The sequence below is a fragment of the Thalassophryne amazonica genome, chromosome 21 (genome assembly GCF_902500255.1).
Source record: "Thalassophryne amazonica chromosome 21, fThaAma1.1, whole genome shotgun sequence".
Classification (NCBI taxonomy): Eukaryota; Metazoa; Chordata; class Actinopteri; order Batrachoidiformes; family Batrachoididae; genus Thalassophryne; species Thalassophryne amazonica.
Window position 1 is genome coordinate 10,804,810 of NC_047123.1, and position 21,868 is coordinate 10,826,677.

Here is a 21,868-nt window from a genome sequence, read left to right on the forward strand (position 1 = left end):
GCATGAAGCAAATAAAGATCTCTCGACTGCCCCTGGACAGGATGATTTTCCATAGCAGGTTCCTCCCCTGCCAAAGCTGGTACCCATTTACAGCTTGATGGACTGGGACTATACAGAAGATGTGTCTTGTACACAGACAGTTAGCATGACCAGGAATTGATCGTAGGTCTATACATTGGTTACCTAACACCTTAATCCCCTGAACAACCTGCTTTCTTTTGAAGCAATGTCTTAAAAACATTCCTGGCACCACATGCTGTTAAAAATCTGTTATTAAATAAAGAGAATGAAGTTTAGTACAATACAGAATGGAGATCCAAGTTAATCCCCGAGAATTACAGAAATTATGTTCTAGGTCCAACAGAATGACTAAAGAGCACATGAAAGAGATTGAAGAAAAAAAAAATGTAAACACCCAACTCTTGTCTTGATGAACAACTGTAAACCTAGCTTTTTAATGTCCATTTTGGAGTAATGGCTTCTTCTGGTCAACACTTTTTGGCCATTGACCACTTTCTTAAAGGTGATGTCACATTCCTATCTGATGCCTCCATCAGTTCCTTGCTTGTGATGTTTAGTTCAGTTCCGATCCCACTCAGCTATCTGCTTGATTGCCATCATGCTGCCCTCGCTGAAAACCCCCCTTGTGGCTTTTTCAAAATCCAAGATGGCTGCCATTTCAGGTTTTATATAGAGGTTGGGAGCCTGATTTAAGTGCCTAAATATGTTTTAGGGCATGAGAAATTCTTTACTAGAATTACAAATAGGTTTTAGATGAAAATTTATGTAATATCGGGATTATTTTCATGAGAGGGCCAGTAAAACCTCATTTTTAGGCAAAAAATAATATACATCTCATGACGAAGAACCATTAAATCTTAAAGGATTTTTGGTTGAAATCTCACTTGCTTATAATTTCCACTTTGACACACACACAAAAACATCTGACCAGTTATTGTAGAGTTGATGAAAAAGCTGAGGAGATTTATGGAAGGCCCTTTGGGACTGTATTTATCCTATGCCTAAGCAAATGCTTTGGTCTGTAATTATTATTTTACATAACATATGATAAGGCAAAGCAAGTTTAAGAATTCACAGCACTGTCCACGGCATCTATACTTAAAATGTTAAAATCTGACAATTAACTAAGAAATGGCAGCCATTTGGACGCCATCTTGGGTTTTGAAAAAGCCACAACTGGGATTAGTATGTGATTCGACACATTTTTTCTGGCCCTATCCTGAAAATTTCAGTTTTTCTCAAAAACTCTTGTTCAGTGATTGTGTTGGACAAAACTGATCCAGAACTATATATTATGTCACTAAATTAGAATTAATTTGCATGAATTGATGTCAAACATAAGGTGCAGCATTCCAGATGTGAAGAACATGTCAAACTAAGACCACAAAAGTATCTTTCTCAGCTATGAGTTTTTTATTATTTTATTTTTGTTCAAAAATAAAAGCGAATTTGGTGTACAGATACATTCATTGTCACAGATAAATGTATTTGCTTGGCTGAAATGTCAGTCCTGGACTTTATCAACACCTTTCTGTAACAGCAGAGATACTATCTCGGAACTTTTATTTGAACTAGAATCATACTATCTATACATAAAAAGAAACTTAAAGATACTGAAAATGAAACATAAAACCACCTTATGGCATGAAAAATAAAATCTTTCCTAGACAGTTAGAAAAAAGTATTTTAACTAGCATGCATGGACAACATTTGTCAATAAGCCTCGAGTACTTTATAGGAGGAGAAGGGTTTAACAAAGTGATAGTCTAGATTGCCGCAGTGAGGACACTGTTGGACGTTGCTGTACTCGGAGAAGTACTGCATTCCTACGCGGACGTCCACTACCGGCTTACCGCAGTGCTTACAGTTAAGACGAGCCTGAAGACACAAAAGGAAAGAAGACACACAGAAATGGAGAATTAAACATGGTAACGCCTCTACTGGTCTAAACCCAAATGTAGTATGAAGCATTTTATGCAGCTTGTGTTAGACCCAATGTGGCAAAAACTACAGGAGGTCCTGAGTTGACATACACCTTCACACATTTCATGTTACCAAACAATTTGGATGTTAAATCATGCAGGATGTAGTGTCATCTAGTGGTGAGGTTGCAGATTGCATTATGCTGTTGACTGCCAAGGTGCTGTTTCTTTTTTGTTGTTGTTGTTGTTTTCCCCCACCCCCCTTCCCATTTTTGCATTTTTGGGAGGCGGGATTCATGGTCCTTTACTGTCTTTTATAATGATGTGTATGGTTCTCAGTTTCACAAACTTGCTGGCCTACTAGCAACCAGCAGCTAGTGTATAGTGGTGCGACTACTGATTCCCATTCTTTTTTCTTCAGTCTTCCAGTTGGCCTGCAAAATGCTGAGTAAATATGTCTTTTGGGGTACTGTATCAACCCAGTGGTACAACATGACAACCTCTGTGAAGTGGCCCACTCTCCCATTTAGCTGAATGGAAAAGTGTGTCCAAACTTTGACTGGTACTGTACTTGAACTGCTTCACTTGGGGTAATATTTATAACCATAAATACTCAGTGAGGGTGACTGATGGCTGCCTGAGGGGACAACCCACTGGTCATGGGCGATTTCAGTGTGACCACTGACAGGGCTGCCTACAAGGACTGCACTGGATCACATGGATCTGATAACCATGGTGAAAATGTTTTGGTGCTCCACAACAATCCTGCAATCCACAATCCTGTGAAGAAGATTGATGATGTTCCTGTGGGAAAATACTGGAGACTTCTGTAGAACTGGAGGCTCTATAACAGTGCCCAGTTTGTGAAGTCTCACCACAGACTTGTCATGGCTCTTTTGAGGATTCAGTTTAAGTCTTGCAGACTGCCATTTACTCAATATGCAAGATTAAATCTGGCTAGACTTTAAGATTAGAATTCTTAATGCAATCTGGCAGGAAGACTTACAGACATGGACGAAACTGGTGGTGACCCAAATGAATATTGGAGTTCTTCTGCTACCAAATCTTGAAATGTTTGCTGCTGTTGATTATATTGCAGTCATGTCCATTGGAGGAGGTGTTTCATATCTGAGGGCATTCTGAATATCATCCAGAGCAGCTGTGCACAGACTGATGGCAACTCCAGGCTGTACAGGAAGCTGAGAAACTGGGCTGTGAAGGCCCTGAGAGTGGACAAGGAGATGTTTGTTAGAAGAATGTGTGATCAAGACATCTGTGGTCTAGTGACCTTCAGTCTGCACCATCACAATCACGAGCTCTGGCTCAGTCTGATAGATGCCTCTGCTGTACTGTCCCATTAGGCTGGTTACATCAAACTGCTCCTCTTTTTGGGATGTAGGATATCTCTAGTGCCAAGATGTCAAGCACCAATATCAGCGGTGCTTCTTTGCAACCTTTGCTTTTATTGCAAAGCTGTTTGGTTTGATGTGCCTGCCTGCTCTCTGGACAATCCTGGAAATTGGCAGAATCACCACCAAGTAGCTAGACATCACAGATGGCCTACAATTTGTCAGTTTTTGTTTTTCACCACAACAATGAAGAATTAATGGAACAATGAAGATGTATAGTACAGACTAAGCTTTAATTCAGTAGGTCCAACAAAAATAGTTCATTAAGTACCTAAAACTACACTTATTTTCATATGCAGTCCTTACATTTTCAGAAGCATCAAGTAATTGGACAAACTAAATATCAGGATATTAGTTTATTTTTTGAAGAAAAAAAAAAAATCACTTTTTCCAGACAGTTTTCAGGGGATGGATACACAAACATGATGGGATACACCACCAAGACAGAAAAAGTTGGCTGAAGTATCAGTTTGCCAGAATGCGTATTGGAAACTCAAGCCTGGACTTGACTTGTTTTCTTACATCTTAATCCCTCAAGTTGTAGGTGGGAAAGGTCTAGAGACCTTTGGCGCCTATAGCACTTTGAGATGAACATGGTACCTTGAAGATTAAGAGATGGCTCCTAAAGAGGAACCCGGCTTTCTTCCAGATGCCTTGGGTTAAGTTCTGGGGGATTTTTGCATCCACTTTACAACACAAGACAGCACTGGTTCCACATGTAGGTCCTTAAATATGGGAGTTACAAAAATTTGTTTTGGGAAGTTTTTTGTCAAGGTGTACGTAAACATCTGGCCCCAACTGTATGACTGCTCCCCAGTGTTTTTACCTGACAACACGGCGAAGCGGCTAGTATATCATAGGTGTACATGGTGCCCAGTTGGTGCCAGCTCCCGTCCCAGCGCGACTTGCACTTGATGCAGACAATCTTGTGGACGCCTTCTAGACAGTCCACACAGATGGCGTAGAGATGCATTAGCCTGCCTGTTAGAAATAAACACTTCTAATAAGTACATTCATTAAATAAGTTTTCCCACCTCTGTATGTTTTATTACATTTTTTTTTATCTCGTATAACAGGAAATCACACCGTCCAAAATCAGTCCGATCCCACCAAGCTACTGTAACTAAGGACGCAGCCAAGATACTCCCACAGGGGGCGCTGCAGTCAGCCAGCTGTGGTTTCATTGTGTGCATATTACATCTGGCCATATTGTTGCTTTTGGTTATGTCTTAACTATGAGACGGCATCTTATTTACTGAACACAAGTTGGTTCTGCAAGCTTCATCTTTTGTAAAAGCTACTCTTAGTGGGCTCTGGATTAGTTCGGCGTGCCTGTCTGAAGTTATCAGCTGACGACCACGAAAGACTACACTGGAACAAGAAGTAGCTTTTATTCAGGTGGTATTTGTAAGATGCGGTGCGGATGGCCAATCTGGCCAATGCCTCTTAAAGCGGTTACAGTGTGAGACGCCATTTGTTAGCTTGTGTTGTCAGATAGGACCCTGCAAAGTAACTCAAACCACAAAGGTATTTTTATGTGTTAAGTCAGAATGAGGTGCTACAGCTGTGATTCTGCTTAAAATTGTTTTCTCATTTTGAATAAGCTAGCAGCTAGCTTACAGTTTTCTCATTTTGAATAAGCTAGCTTCAAAGTGAGAAAACCATTTAAAGCATTTCAGCACATTAACAGTTAGCAGCTAGCACATTTGCGGTCCATTGTGATGTGTCCAGAAACCTCGGGAATATTCCTGAACATTAATGCTCTGGGAACTTTCGAGTGGTGTGACTGGAAATTGTGCATATGTTGGGAGTTTACAAAAGTTCCAGTAAAAACAATAATATTCCACACATTTTCTTTCATTTGCCAGCTTTTAAAAGTAAGGCCAGAAATCCTAACGTCTGACATTTCACTACGAAATATGGGAAAAGAGATTTCAAAAGACAAATCTGCTTAAAAGAAGGACAGCAACTTGCATGATCAGGTGGAAACGAAAACTAGTGATCATGGTTCCTCCATTTTGGTGGCCTGCATGATTAGTCACATAAGTAGCTCCGCCTCCATATTCTATAGAAGTATGACTCAGCAGGAATTTATATAGGGAAAACAAAAGTTCAGATTTTCATTACCATGGCAATCACATTACAAACAAAGCAGTGAGTTTGGCACAAAAATATGTATTTTATACATTGTCCATCTATCTAGATGCATTCCCTGGATTAAAAAAAATCTCGTAATTTCGAGAAAATGATCTCATAATTATGAGAAAAAATCTTGCAGTGTGATTGTGAGACACTAACCAGTGACTTAAGGAAATGACTGGGTGTCTTTGGTACCAGATGCCTTTGGATAATGCTGGAATGACTTTGTGTCAATCGAATGGTTACTTAGTGAGTCTCAGATGAAGAGTATCACTTCTATTGTGAGGGAACATCAGCTATGACTTTTGGGACATGGACATGTTCCTGCACATAGGTACCTCAGTGTTGAATGTCCCAGCAAATGGAGAAGGCCAATGGGTAGATCTATATAGAGTCTGAGTCAAGACCATGATATTAAAAGGTCAGGGGTAAGTCAAGACCAAGTCTTTGCAGGAGGCGATACCACAATCGACTTAAGTGCTACAACACCCTACCAATGGTACTCCCACATTCCACCTGGCTGTGCCATAGAGATGGTAACTTTCTAGATGGACCAGATGTCTCCCTGGGTGGTTGCCATTCAGGACCCAAGGCAGTTTTGTAGTTTGGTGGATGCAGTGATGCAGAGCACAACCACCTGCCTCCAGACCTGACCTACCCTGTTGGTGTCATGACGCCGTCCAGTTTATAGTAGGGCTGAAACGATTAATCGAGTAACTCGAATAATTCGATTACAAAAAATGTTCGAGGCAAATTCTGTGCCTCGAAGCTTCGTTTAACGTTGTAGTACATATGCCAGGCCTGTGTGTGGCGCTGGAACGGCCGCAGAAACAAAAACAGAAGAAGACGAGCATAACAGCTAATCAAATTAGCAACGATAGCTACCGCTTTCCAACGTGACACACAGAGTAAAATAAAGCCTTTTAAGAGAAAGATGGTCCACGCTGATCATCTGAAATAGACTTACTGTGCATTTAAAGCGAAGCAGTGTGTTTGTGTATTTTTAAAAAACACATGGACCCGGTGGCCAGCTGCTGTCTCTCTCTACCCAGTGTGAGGGGCTCTCAGAGCAGGCGAGTCACAGCTCTGTCCCCGGCTACATTGACGAACAGCAGAAGTCCACTCTTTCTTCTGTTTCCCTCAGACTCACACTGCTCGACGTTTTAATTTTTGCTTTTTTGGGCAACACACAACACTTCACAAACACGGTAACTTAAATAAAATAATAATAAAAAAACTGACTGAAGCTTGCATGTTCAACCTCCAGCTGAAATGCATCTGCTGAATTGCAGAGAACGAGGGATAAAAAAAAAAAAAAATCAGGGACCAGTCCATCAACCTTTATTAAAAAAAACAAACATTCAAAATGGTTACGTTTTACAAGTTGGAGAAAACAAAACAGAAAGCCACATCCCATCGCTATTTCAGCAAAATGTCAAGACTTTGGTGCAGTGACATTGTGCCACTGCTTAGGGAGAGCCCTGGACTATTGATGCTTAAAAACACAAAAGTACTTTTTATCCGATTACTCGATTAATCGCCAGAATAATCGATAGAATACTCAATTAGTAAAATAATCGATAGCTGCAGCCCTAGTTTATAGCGACAGCTGCTTGTCCGATAGGAAGTCTGGCAGAACGAGGTAATGACTACCATGCATTTAACATGCAAACTGCAGTTGTGCAAACGGGATTTTGAAGAGGGGAAAAGAAAAATGCTGTTTTTGGTTTTCATTTTTTTGATGTCATTTGGAAACCATCTATTTCCCTTTGTGTTACCATAGGAAAATTAATTGCATCACTTCATTGGTTTTTATTTGCATGAGAATGATAAATGGACAAATGTGAATGTAGGTCTTGCATTTGTAAAATGTTAAACTTTTTTCAGAATTACTTTACCCCTGCATCATGCTACAGTTTTTAAAGTCTTTGCAAAACATTTTCAAATATATTAAACTGTTCTGAATTAAAAATAAAGAAGAAATGGTGACTGACCTTGAAGGTGGCAGGGGACATCATACTCAATCTCCTCGTGCCGTGAAGGACTGAGAAACAGAGTCCCGTCCACCAAAGGGAATTGTTCAAACACTGGCAGCACCCGGTGGCACAGAGCACAGTGGACCACGTTTCTCTGGCTGGCACTGAGGGCTGACAGTATAAACCTGGAGGACCACATGGACAAAATCTGAGAAATACCATCACATAGCTTTTAGACAACAACTTAGTGTACCAGACTGTGGTTCGTTATTCAGCAGGATGTCTCCACAGGACACAAAGAGATTTCAATGACACTTTGCCAGATAGACTGTGATCCAGGAAGGGACAAATGTCAGTGTGGACACAGAACAAAGGATGAATGCTGACTTGGATTTTTGATCCTGATCAAGGAGCACATCTTGCCTTTAATTGTTGATTATTTTTTTTAACCTGTAACTCTGAGCCTGCATTTGTTCTTTAATTCAGACTTCTTTGATTCAGATCATGAAGCAAATCCTTCATTTGATTTTTGATCTTTCCTACAGTTTCCTTCTACTTAGATCATGTCTTTGATCTTTAATCTTATTTTTGTCCGTGTTGCATAAACATTGCAACCAGGATCTAAGTTCAGTAATGAGATTCAAAAATTATGATTCCTTTGATCCTGATCAAGGAGCATATGGGCATTTGTTGCCTTTTACATTTTTTTAAACTGCGACTCTTATCCTGCTTTTAGTCATTATTTTCTATTTCTTTGATCCAGATCATGGAACAAACCCTTCCTCGGATTCTTGACCTTTGCTACAGATTCCTTTTATTTTGTCCATGTCTTTGATCTTAAGTCCTGATTATTTTGGTCCCAGCTGCACAATCAGTGCAACTGGAATCTAATTTCAGGATAAGGTTGAAAAATGTGGATTCCTTTGATCCTATAATAAGCAAGGTTCAAAGGTGAGAAATCAGGACCTATATAAGGCATTGGCTCAGGATCAAATTAGGGCATCACTCAAAAATGAGTAATGAGGATCTAATGTCAGGATCAAAGGTGTGTTGTGGCCTTAACTTACCATAAAGTAATGGGGATTTTGGAGCCTTGGAGAAAGTACACACTCTGAGTGCACTTATAGTATTATCATTGAGTGGTCAGTTGTTACTGTTTCTGTACTGCAATGCACAATGCTTTCTCATCTGTCTATACACTTATGTTATATAAAATACATTAAGGGTCTAATTTATTAGCCCCCACAACAAAAGTGCACGGTGCATGCTGAGGACTGCATCTTTCAAATGTAAAAACTGTGCGCATTTTCCATTTAACATTTGTCTTCATGAAAATGCAAAGTAATGGGTGTTGAACAGGCGAGGTTTGCACACACAGCACAATTTATCAAGACGAAAAGCAATTTCATGGCTGAGACTAATAACTAATTTAGCATGTTTGAAACTTTGGTGATACTTTACTCAGGGTTGTGCAATCAATGCAGAGGCATGTGAATCTGATTCAGTGTCATTCCCTGTGAGCTGTTTGGGTATGCGTTCCTTTATTTTCATTCAGTAGTAGTAATCTTTCACACAGACAACAATAGTGGCAATTTTTGTCTAATCGAAACATCCACAACCTAAATAAAATGTGACTTATCGTGTCTTTTTATGTAATAGAAATATAAGTCAAATAGTCCTGTATGCATCTGTCCTGCGCAGGACCAGTGCGCAACCTAACAGCAGTCAACACCACCAGTCTATGGTGAGGACCTACATATAACAACATCAACAAATTATTCTCATTCTATTATTATGCAAAAGTGAGGAGAATATTTTACTCTGGAGTGAAATGCACGCCGTTTTAGGAGTGCACATTATTGTCAGATTTGCCACTGCCATATAAAGCCATCTTATTTGTGATAGGCTTTTTTTTTTTTTTTCAGACTAATTATGGCCTTCACTTCCATTAACACATCTGTGAACTTTATATTGAGTTCCCATAACCAGCTGCCAAATGGAAATAACTCCAGATATTTTAAAATGTTTCATGTAACATAAAACAGCTTAAGAGTCAGTTGTTCAATTACGAATTATATATATATATATATATATATATATATATATATATATATATATACACACACATACATACATACACACAGTGAGGAAAATAAGTATTTGAACACCCTGCGATTTTGCAAGTTCTCGAAGTTAGAAATCATGGAGGGGTCTGAAATTTTCATCTTAGGTGCATGTCCACTGTGAGAGACATAATCTAAAAAAAAAAAAAAAAAAAAAAATCCAGAAATCACAATGTATGATTTTTTTAAATAATTTATTTGTATGTTACTGCTGCAAATAGGTATTTGATCACCTGTGAAAATCAGTGTTAATATTTGGTACAGTAGCCTTTGTTTGCAATTACAGAGGTCAAACGTTTCCTGTAGTTTTTCACCAGGTTTTCACACACTGCAGCAGGGATTTTGATCCACTCCTACAGATCTTCTCTAGATCTTTCAGGTTTAGAGTTTCAGCTCCCTCCAAAGATTTTCTATTGAGTTCAGGTCTGGAGACTGGCCAGGCCACTCCAGGACCTTGAAATGTTTCTTACGGAGCCCCTCCTTAGTTGCCCTGGCTGTGTGTTTGGGGTCATTGTCATGCTGGAAGACCCAGCCATGACCCATCTTCAATGCTCTTACTGAGGGAAGGAGGTTGTTTGCCAAAATCTCGCAATACATGTCCTGTCCCGTTTGCAGAAGAGCACCCCCAGAGTATGATGTTTCCACTGTGGTCCCAGCTCTCTTCAGGTCATTGAACAGGTCCTCCTGTGTAGTTCTGAGCTTTCTCAGAATCATCCTTATCCCACAAAGTGAGATCTTGCATGGAATCCCAGACCGAGGGAGATTGACAGTCATCTTGTGTTTCTTCCACTTTCTAATAAATAATCATAACAGTTGTTGTCTTCTACCAAGCTGCTTGCCTGTTGTTCTGTAGTCCATCCCAGCCTTGTGCAGGTCTACAGTTTTGTCCCTGGACAGCTCTTTGGTCTTGGTTATGGTGGACAGGTTGGAGTGTGATTGTTTGAGTGTGTGAACATGTTTCTTTTATACAGGTAACAAGTTCAAACAGGTGCAATTAATACAGGTAAAGAGTGCAGAATAAGAGGGCTTCTTAAAGAAAAATTAACAGGTCTGTGAGAGCCAAAATTCTTGCTGGTTGGTAGGTGTTCAAATACTTATTTGCAGCAGTAACATAAAAATTAATTATTAAAAAAATCATACATTGTGACTTCCAGATTATTTTTTTAGATTATGTCTCTCACAGTGGACATGCACCTAAGATGGAAATTTCAGACCCCTCCATGATTTCTAACTTCGAGAACTTGCAAAATCGCAGGGTGTTCAAATACTTATTTTCCTCACTGTGTATATATATATACATATACATATATATACATACATACATACATATGAGGTCTATCCGTAAAGTATAGGTCCTTTTTATTTTTTTCAAAAACTATATGGATTTCATTCATATGTTTTTACGTCAGACATGCTTGAACCCTCGTGCGCATGCGTGAGTTTTTCCACGCCTGTCGGTGACGTCATTCGCCTGTGAGCACTCCTTGTGGGAGGAGTCGTCCAGCCCCTCGTCGGAATTCCTTTGTCTGAGAAGTTGCTGAGAGACTGGCGCTTTGTTTGATCAAAATTTTTTCTAAACCTGTGAGACACATCGAAGTGGACATGGTTCGAAAAATTAAGCTGGTCTTCAGTGAAAATTTTAACAGCTGATGAGAGATTTTGAGGTGATACTGTCGCTTTAAGGACTTTTCACGGTGCGAGACGTCGCGCAGCGCTCTCAGGCGGCATCATCAGCCTGTTTCAAGCTTAAAACCTCCACATTTCAGGCTCTATTGATCCAGGACGTCGTGAGAGAACAGAGAAGTTTCAGAAGAAGTTGGTTTCAGCATTTTATCCGGATATTCCACTGTTAAAGGAGATTTTTTTAATGAAAGACGTGCGGGCGGATTGCAGCGTCGGCTCGCAGGAAAAACACCTCTGCTGGAAGCCTTAAGGACAAGTTGGAACATCTCCAGCTGATAAACAATTTCTCATATACTCACTCCACTGAAAGCCATCAAAAGCCAACTGGATTTTAACAAATGGTTATCAACACGGAGGTGTTTTTCCTGTGCCGCCACGTCGGCTGCGTCCCGACGCGCGGACCCGTCCGCACGTCTTTCATTAAAAAAATCTCCTTTAACAGTGGAATATCCGGATAAAATGCTGAAACCGACTTCTTCTGAAACGTCTCTGTTCTCTCACGACGTCCTGGATCAATAGAGCCTGAAATGTGGAGGTTTTAAGCTTGAAACAGGCTGATGACGCTGCCTGAGAGCGCAGCGCGACGTCTCGCACCGTGAAAAGTCCTTAAAGCGACAGAATCACCTCAAAATCTCTCATCAGCTGTTAAAAGTTTCACTGAAAACCAGCTTAATTTTTCGAACCATGTCCACTTCGATGTGTCTCACAGGTTTAGAAAAAATTTTGATCAAACAAAGCGCCAGTCTCTCAGCAACTTCTCAGACAAAGGAATTCCGACGAGGGGCTGGACGACTCCTCCCACAAGGAGTGCTCACAGGCGAATGACGTCACCGACAGGCATGGAAAAACTCACGCATGCGCACGAGGGTTCAAGCATGTCTGACGTAAAAACATATGAATGAAATCCATATAGTTTTTGAAAAAAATAAAAAGGACCTATACTTTACGGACAGCCCTCGTGTATATATATATATATATATGAAAGATTTCCTTCAAACATGGTGGGAATGTTACTTACATCTAGAGGTGATCAAATTCTGGAGTTGATGGTTCAAAGGTCAAGTTCATGGAAACCATGGTGAGAAAAATACCCTTTTTGTGTATCAACAACCAAGAAGCCTCAATGAATGTTCTAAAGCATATATCTGCTCCCCTCCACAGCATGTCTTTTTCCTGGTTCTCTCCCTCAGCTCCAACTAGTCCCAGCAGAAGACTGCCCCTCCCTGAACCTGGTTCTGCTGGAGGTTTCTTCCTGTTAAAAGGGAGTTTTTCCTTCCCACTGTCGCCAAGTGCTTGCTCACAGGGGGTTGTTTTGACCGTTGGGGTTTTTCTGTAATTATTGTATGGCTTGTGATTTGGCACTATATAAATAAAATTGATTTGATTTGATTTATATTGATCAGCAAAATATTTGTGATTGCTTGGTATGAATGACTTCAAAAAGTCACATGATGAAGTCATCCATAGTAAAATACTCCATTACAAACGTATGTGTAAGGTATATGTAGAGCGCACAGGGTGCTTGCTTTTTGTTTAATTTTAAAATGTGACTGTGATGATGTACAGAAGCAAAATTACAAAAATGGCCTTATTGCCCAAATACTTGTTCATCTGACTGTACGACATCATCATTGTCCTTTTCCCATCATGCATTGTCATGTTGTCATAGATACTTTCCTACAAGCAGTGCAACTCTTCCTCACTCCCGTTTGCCTTTTAATTACATCGGGAATGATGATGGAAACACATCTAACCCAGTGCATGCTAGTACTGTTACCAAAGCAACAGAATAAATTTCCCATAAGTCCTACCTGCGCAGCTCCTCCCCCTGCCCCGCCTGGGCGTCATCCTCCATGCGGACATGGTAGGTATTGAGTTTATGTCGAGGGATGTGGGTGAGCAGCTCTGAGAGGTCCAGCCTCCTCAGGAACTGCACCGGATGAGAGTGGATGCCGTCGGTCACACTGTTCGAGGTGAGCTGGTGGTGAAGCGGGAGGGCAAAGGACAGAGACAGAGGGAGAACAGAACCACTATCCAGCTGGGGACAGCCAGCAACCCCACCAGACGCCCCTACTGAGGATCCGCCGGCCTGGCTGAGGGCTCCCCCAATCAACATCTGCTTCCTCTGCGCGTCCATGTGGACGGCCGATTTGAGGAATTCTCCCAGCTGACGGGAACCCCGCAAACCTGCTGCTGCACCGCCGGATCCAAGGGAAGTAGTCGGGGAGAAGGAGAAACCAGTAGGTGGAGACTGTCCAGGGGAGTCACAGGGAGACTTCTGTGGAGGTCCCAGAGGGGAGGCGCCTCCTATACCATGTCCCGCGGCTGATACTCCTCTCTCTGCAGAGTTCTGACGCTCAACCGATTGTCTCCGTGGTAACTCCTGACTGGAGGCCCGCTGGGCGAGTTTACCTGCCCCGGCTGGCTTGCTTTTCTTGGGCTCCTCAAACAGCCCGTCTCCAGACCCTGCTCCTCCTCCGCTGGACCCGCTCCTGCCTGCACTCTTCTCACATGGCTTCTTCTTGCGTTCATCCTGCATGCGCTTGACCTGGTACCAGTCCGTGTCTTTCTTCAAGTGGCCCTGGCCGCAGCGACAGGAGCAGAACCTGAAGGCCAGGTCGTAACCCTTCTTGGTCCACATGTTCTGGCGGCACTGCTTCTCATTCCAGGACCGCGCGCGGCCTATACAGTTGAACTGGATCAGAATGGAGCTCTCCCACTCGTAGAAGCACTGCAGGTGCATCCAGTTGCCATACGGGCAGAGCTCATTGTTACAAAACACCCGCTGGTACTCGTCCTTCTCCAGATCAATGGTGTTCCCAAAGCTGCACCCAAGGGGCGTGGCACACTGGACCTCTGCAAACACAGGAGGGGAGACGACAGAACATGTGTGGTAAGTCACTGATTGCCAAACGTTTTGAGCAAGGCATCATTTAAACTGATATGCCTGCAGACACTCTTCAGGTGAAGATCTTAAAAGAAGCCTCATGGCTTCACGAAAAACCAGCTCAGGCCGTCGAGCCTGTCAGGAGCTTGATTCAAACCCTGCCAACGCAGAGACATGGTTGTGAATAAAGCATGTGGGCATACAAGCAAGAGCTGATGCAACGGAGTGTGTGTGTGGGGGAGAGTTTCCTCCTTCCTGTACACACTCGCTACTGATTCTCTGCAAGTCACCTCACCGTGCAAAGTCCATTGGTACATTTTACTATTTGTGTATCATTTTAGTGCATAATATTATTGAGCTGATGCTTAACTGCATGATGCATTCAAGTCTATTCATATTATGCCTGCACAAAAAGGTATGGTGGCCATCCCAGGGCGACACCTGTAGCCAGGTAGGGGTCAATGAAGGAGTACACAAGGATCAACATTTAAAAATGCTCCTCATACTGGATTAGGGCTGCAACAAACGGTTATTTGGATCATCGATGAATCTGATGGGGTTTCGACACGATTAATCGATTAATCAGATTAGCGGGGAATTTTTTAAAAATGTGCCAGGGAAACAATTTTTCTCTCCTTCCATCACTTTATTTAACAACAGAACATTATTTGAAAACTTAAAATAATAAAGAATAAAACAGTTTAGAATAAAGAACAAAAATTATTTCAAATAACATTGCTTTATCAAAGTGCTGAGTTGCCATAAAACATTGAAACATATAAATGTTATAAAATATATGGTGAAAAAAGAGGTATTTTGTTGCTGCAAATGAGCAATTAGCATAACCAGTTAACCATAAAACCTAAATCAAAAACTGTAGCCCGACTCATATGTGCAACATTCTCTGTATAACTTGTAAACTATGTGGTTATTTCACAATGACACATGTGACTCATGTCTCTTTCTCTAAAATTGTATTGTAGCATTATTAGTTATTATTACTATTATTGTTGCTATTATTATTAATATAAATAAAAATTAATTAAAACATATTATAATTTGTAATACATTTGCTTCTTTTACAACAAACACTGAGCTATTAATTATTATACAGAAAACAAATGCACAAACATGCTGAAATTCCAGCAGCTTAATGCTAACTTTAACATTGAAAACGCCATAGACATGCTAACGCATGAGCATCGGCGTTAGCACAAAATACATCTATCAGCTGTTTCAGAAGACCATAACAGGTCAGTTTAACATAAAAAAGGTAAATATTCCTCACAGACATATGCTCTTTAGGGTTTTAGTGGAGAAAAATTAAGATAAAGCGAAATAAAACAAATGAAACCAACAAAGTAGCAGCTCGAAGCACTCCTTCATTGGTTCAAGATTCAACGCAAAGCTCGGTTGATTATATGGAAGAAACGAAACTTTTGCTGTAAAACAAAGTTATTTAGCAACTAATCAATGACTAAATTAGTTGACAATTATTTTAATAATTGATTTTAATTGATTAATTTGATTGTTTCAGCTCTATACTGGATTGTATAATGCATTATTGCAAAAAGGTATACAGTAGTTTGAACTAACTATGACTGAATGTTATGGAGTTATGGGATAAAATACAACAGAAATGGTGGCAAATGTCAATTTCAGTTTGTACAGACGAGATTAAAAAATTAAAGCTGCTCCAGTTGTGGTCAAAAGTGATGCAAATTACTGGCTGAGGTAAAAGCATGAATAAAAGGAAGCGTTTTGACCGTGATGAGTGTTTTACCATTACTTTACGGACCAAATATTACCCAATAACATGATAACTCAACAGATGACCCAAACGGTTCCTTTTAAATCTTACACATTTTATGAAGATGGAATAATTAAAAAAATAAAACAAAATAATTAGATGGCTTTAATTTATAATGCGCTGTTCAATCTGAATCACCAACCCCAAGTCTTCACACGGACACCAATTTGGGGGATTAAAGAGTGATAAGGGGTCCTGAGTGATTTGCTGCTGTGATGAGGATTTGAACAGACAATCCTTTTGTCTCAAGTGTGCAGCTTTAACCACTAGAACACCACCTCCTGATAATAACTTTGAAAATAACTATGAAGTTGGTGGATCAAAACCAAATGTTTCAATCTGACATAGTTTGTGAAAACTGATTCATTAAAAATAAATGATAAACTTGTTTTTGACTTTTGGAAACTGAAAATAAATGATTAATAATAAAGTTCTGATATCGCTGTGTTAAAACAGAAATATTAATCATTTATTTAGAATAATCTGGGACCACATATTTCACACCAGTTTGATAAAGTTATTTATCACTTGACCCAGCTATCTTAGCTAATTATAGGCCAATCTCCAACCTTCCTTTTCTCTCAAAAATTCTTGAAAGGGTAGTTGTAAAACAGCTAACTGATCATCTGCAGAGGAATGGTCTATTTGAAGAGTTTCAGTCAGGTTTTAGAATTCATCATAGTACAGAAACAGCATTAGTGAAGGTTACAAATGATCTTATGGCCTCAGACAGTGGACTCATCTCTGTGCTTGTTACAGAGATTAGAGCATGCCATAGGTATTAAAGGCACTGCGCTGCGGTGGTTTGAATCATATTTATCTAATAGATTACAATTTGTTCATGTAAATGGGGAATCTTCTTCACAGACTAAGGTTAATTATGGAGTTCCACAAGGTTCTGTGCTAGGACCAATTTTATTCACTTTATACATGTTCCCCTTAGGCAGTATTATTAGACGGCATTGCTTAAATTTTCATTGTTACGCAGATGATACCCAGCTTTATCTATCCATGAAGCCAGAGGACACACACCAATTAGCTAAACTGCAGGAATGTCTTACAGACATAAAGACATGGATGACCTCTAATTTCCTGCTTTTAAACTCAGATAAAACTGAAGTTGTTGTACTTGGCCCCACAAATCTTAGAAACATGGTGTCTAACCAGATCCTTACTCTGGATGGCATTACCCTGACCTCTAGTAATACTGTGAGAAATCTTGGAGTCATTTTTGATCAGGATATGTCATTCAAAGCGCATATTAAACAAATATGTAGGACTGCTTTTTTGCATTTACGCAATATCTCTAAAATTAGAAAGGTCTTGTCTCAGAGTGATGCTGAAAAACTAATTCATGCATTTATTTCCTCTAGGCTGGACTATTGTAATTCATTATTATCAGGTTGTCCTAAAAGTTCCCTGAAAAGCCTTCAGTTAATTCAAAATGCTGCAGCTAGAGTACTAACAGGGACTAGAAGGAGAGAGCATATCTCACCCATATTGGCCTCTCTTCATTGGCTTCCTGTTAATTCTAGAATAGAATTTAAAATTCTTCATAGTACCATATCACCCCAATAGAGCACTTCACTCTCAGACTGCAGGCTTACTTGTAGTTCCTAGGGTTTGTAAGAGTAGAATGGGAGGCAGAGCCTTCAGCTTTCAGGCTCCTCTCCTGTGGAACCAGCTCCCAATTCAGATCAGGGAGACAGACACCCTCTCTACTTTTAAGATTAGGCTTAAAACTTTCCTTTTTGCTAAAGCTTATAGTTAGGGCTGGATCAGGTGACCCTGAACCATCCCTTAGTTATGCTGCTATAGACTTAGACTGCTGGGGGGTTCCCATGATGCACTGAGTGTTTCTTTCTCTTTTTGCTCTGTATGCACCACTCTGCATTTAATCATTAGTGATTGATCTCTGCTCCCCTCAACAGCATGTCTTTTTCCTGGTTCTCTCAGCCCCAACCAGTCCTAGCAGAGGACTGCCCCTCCCTGAGCCTGGTTCTGCTGGAGGTTTCTTCCTGTTAAAAGGGAGTTTTTCCTTCCCACTGTCACCAAGTGCTTGCTCACAGGGGGTCGTTTTGACCGTTGGGGTTTTTACGTAATTATTGTATGGCCTTGCCTTACAATATAAAGCACCTTGGGGCAACTGTTTGTTGTGATTTGGCGCTATATAAATAAAATTGATTTGATCAGTAGTAAATTAATTAAATTGTTTTTATCTAAATTGCACTTATTCATCTGACAAAAAGAGCATTATTTATGACTGTCGTTACAACAGGGCAAAACAGTATAATTTTTGTTGGAAAAGGTTCCAGAAAATGTTTTCTGAGTAGTTTTGACATCTGTGAAGTTGCGTGGACTAGCGGTGACGTTGAGGTACTGCACTTAAGGCCACAACCAGAAGCTGTGTAATGTCACGTCACGAACACGCAGCTCAGGCCTGCAGAGTTTACTCTATACACACACGTTTGCATCGGTCACTAATCGATTCATGACGTTCAGCGATTGCAACATCGTGGAAGCACTTTTGTGCAGCACCGAATGTCACTTAGTCGTTTCTGCTGTTTGTAAGCTGCCAGCGCGCCAAACTCCATTCAAAAAACACGACTTCTTCATTACTAGGTGATGCGTGCAGCTAAAACACGTGACTAAAACGCTGCACGACACAACAGCAGCCCTCTTCAAATCGGCTACCACTTCACACACCAAACCCCAGGCGTTTTAGTGAATTTTCATTTTTTAAAAACACTTCTTCATGCTTCCACGCTGGATTGGCGCCCTAAACGCACCACACGAAGCTTTAGCAAAGTGGCGAACTGAGATTTGAGCGCAGATGAGTTTAAGCGACTTGACAGGAGGATCCATTCATAGAAGGCCCGAGGTGTTTGTGTCAGGGACGGACAGTGAAGTTCCACGTCCGCGCGTGGGTTCGCCTTACCGCTGGAGCGATCGGTCCTCGGCGCCGCGGCCGCGCCTCCTGCTGCAGCCGCACAGGCTCCATTTTCTTGCTCGTCCCCGCTGCTGTTGGTGCGTTTGCTTTTCTTGCCCTTACTACTCTTCTGGTTGGGCATTTCGCAGGATTCAAATGTCACTGTTATTTTCGACCTTTCTCAGCAGCAGCCTGACATTTCTGCGGGCTCCGTGTCTGCAGCGCGCTCCTCCGCCGTTTGCGCTTTTCTGTCTGCGCTCACCGACGCGTCGCTCCCGTGAGGCCCCGCGATGATCACAAACTTGAATTTCTGCAGATTAAAAAAGAATTAGCTCCTATACACTTTAAGAACGAAGGCGTGCCCGTCTCTTGTTTTGATTCCTGCTCTGCTATTTTCTTCCACCCCCTGACGTCACGCGACCACGCCCCCGGCATTGGCTGTCAGCGTTTTATGGTGCGTTCAGGTGAGTCAGGAGCGTCGATGCACAGAGACATACATTTACACAGCACCTGTTCGTGCAGATAATTGACCTGAATGTTTCGGGAGGTTCTACTCACCACTTTGCTGAAGTATACACCAACACATTCATTATAACCAAATATATCTAATAATAATGATTGTGTGTCTTTTTTATTCGTTTTATTTATTTTACTTCTTTTACCTTTTTACGGTTAAATTTTTTTTTATTGTGTTTTAATCTTATTTCATTTTATTCTGCTTTTAAATGTTTGTGAAGCGCCTTGAGGCGATTACTCGTGATTTGGCGCTATATAAATTAATAAATTATTATTATTATTTTATCGAACTATCAAGTCTCATGTTGTTAATAACCCAGCCAGGACAAATAAAAGTTATTTACAGTAGTAATAATTCATCTATTCATGTGATACAAAAGGTGTACAATGCATAAATAGTAGTATACAAATTCTCATTTTTAAATAAGATATCAACTGAATTATCAAATAATCCCACATATGTATGATGTCTCTATCATCCTACAGTGTGTATGATTTAGTGCCATCTAGTGGTGATGTTGCAGACTGCATTATGCATTTGGCAGTCATGATTTTATTTCACTTCACTTTTTTGATTCTTTGATTGGAGGGGGGGGTGGGGGGTCATGCTCTGTTGCCTTTGCTTGTAAAAAGCAATATTAATAATTTTCCATTTTACAAAAATGTGTGTTGTCAAACTTGTTTGCTTAAACTAGTAACTAGTAGAAAGTGCATCAGGGAGCAACACTGAGTCCTATTTGTTTACTTCAGTCTTCTGGCTGCACCACAAAATGTGAAAGCCAGAGTAAGTATGTCCCTTTTAGGCCACAATATCACTATGGTGGTCCAAAATGGTGGCTTCCATGAAGCACCGTGCTCCCAGATAGTCCTAAAGGCCTCTGTCTGAGCTGATGAAAACATGTTGATTCATTGCTGTGGGTAATTATGGCCTAATGAACAAATGTTATGATGTTATATTCCATTTCTGCTGATGACACTAAATTCTACACACTGTAGCTTTAAAGGTTGCTGTTTTACACAGTGAAGGACAAGTGACAGAAATTTGAACGGTACCTGAATGAAGAAAGAAGATGCATTAAGTTGCTGACGAGGGATCATCACATACCTCTATGAGTAATATGATAGATGATGTTTCCACACCATATGTCAGTCATAAAGTGAAGTTATTGGAGGGTCATTGGATAAGTCTGACCCTCATGGGGGGTGTGCAGTGTGGGGTGCACGCCACCTGAATACAGAATCACATACTTTGGGTTGTTCCAAGTTGAAGAGAAGTATCACCGCAAATGTAAAGAGAAGCGATCATAATTGCGTCACTTTGGGACACATCTACAATCAATGGCAGGGTTTCCTCGGATTTCTGGGTGTTTCCAGAACCTGCCTTATGATGTCATAAAAGACATATCCACACTCAGAATTCTTTGATTTCAGTTTGCCTTATGATGTCATAAAAGACTAAAAACCTGAGTTTAAATGCTGTGTTCCAGACATGTTGGGAGGGTGGGATTTTACTGTTGAAAATTCACACTTCTGACACCAAATGCAAACAGTAAGATGTATCTTCTGGAAGTTTTTCAAATTACAGTCAGTTTTGGGCGTGAAATTGATGATGGTTCTTTGGTCTTCTCCTTTTTTTTTGCCAGCGTATCCCACATGAGCTGCATCTTCTGGTATCCGTTAAATGTTCCCTGATTCAGTCGCCACTTTATTAGGTACAGGGGATATGAACCCCTACTGTTAGCCACCCGCTGAAACACTGCAGTCTTCCGACGCTTCCCGGGGATCCCAAGGCATTCCCAAGCCAGCTGGGAAATATAATCCCTCCAGCATGTCCTGGGTTTCCCCGGGACCTCATCCTAGTTGGACATGCTTGGAAGACCTCCCTTGGCAGATGTCCTGGGGACATCCTCATCAGGATGCCTGAGACACTCCGACTGGCTCCCTTCCAGGGCTGTACTCCAAGATCTTCCCAAGATATTTGAGCTTCTCACCCTGTCCGTGATTGTAAGTCCAGATATCCAACGGACAAACCTAATTTTCACCACTTGTATCCATGACCTTCTTCATTCAGTCACGACCCAAAGCCCAGGGGTGAAGACTGGGGTGTAAATTCACTGGTAAATGGAGTATCACCTTCTGGGACAGCTTTCTTCACAGCAGTCCAGTCCAGTGTCCACAGGACCTCAGATGCAGCCCCGATCCCCCTGTCGATGTACTGCTTCATCTTACCCCCACTTAGGAACAAGACCATGATGTACTTCAACTCCTCCACTTGGGGCAGTAACTCTCCCCAGACCCAGAGGAGACAATCCACCCTTTTCTGAAACAGAACCATGGTCTCAAATTTGGAGGTGCTGATCCTCTTCATAGTCACCCTCAGATCTGGCTAGTGCACATTGGATGTCACTGTTTGATGAAGCCAACAGAACATCATCCCCAAAAAGCAGCGGGAT

At 41.0% G+C, this 21,868-nt stretch overlaps 1 protein-coding gene across 2 annotated transcripts; it reads right to left on the reverse strand.

Annotated features, from left to right (window-relative positions):
* Positions 1–1,415: 1,415 nt before the first annotated feature.
* Positions 1,416–19,338, reverse strand: heca (hdc homolog, cell cycle regulator). Of its 2 annotated transcripts, none has more exons than XM_034162143.1 (5): positions 18,909–19,338; positions 13,085–14,129; positions 7,486–7,652; positions 4,179–4,291; positions 1,416–1,899 (listed from the first exon to the last, which is right to left on the reverse strand). In XM_034162143.1, the coding sequence occupies exons 1-5, from the start codon at positions 19,039–19,041 to the stop codon at positions 1,735–1,737; spliced, it is 1,623 nt and encodes a 540-aa protein (XP_034018034.1). In that variant the 5' UTR covers positions 19,042–19,338; the 3' UTR covers positions 1,416–1,734. The 2 variants fall into 2 exon arrangements, with proteins under 2 accessions (XP_034018034.1, XP_034018033.1); XM_034162142.1 differs by having other exon boundaries at positions 4,179–4,333; positions 18,909–19,336.
* Between the last annotated feature and the right edge of the window lie 2,530 nt (positions 19,339–21,868).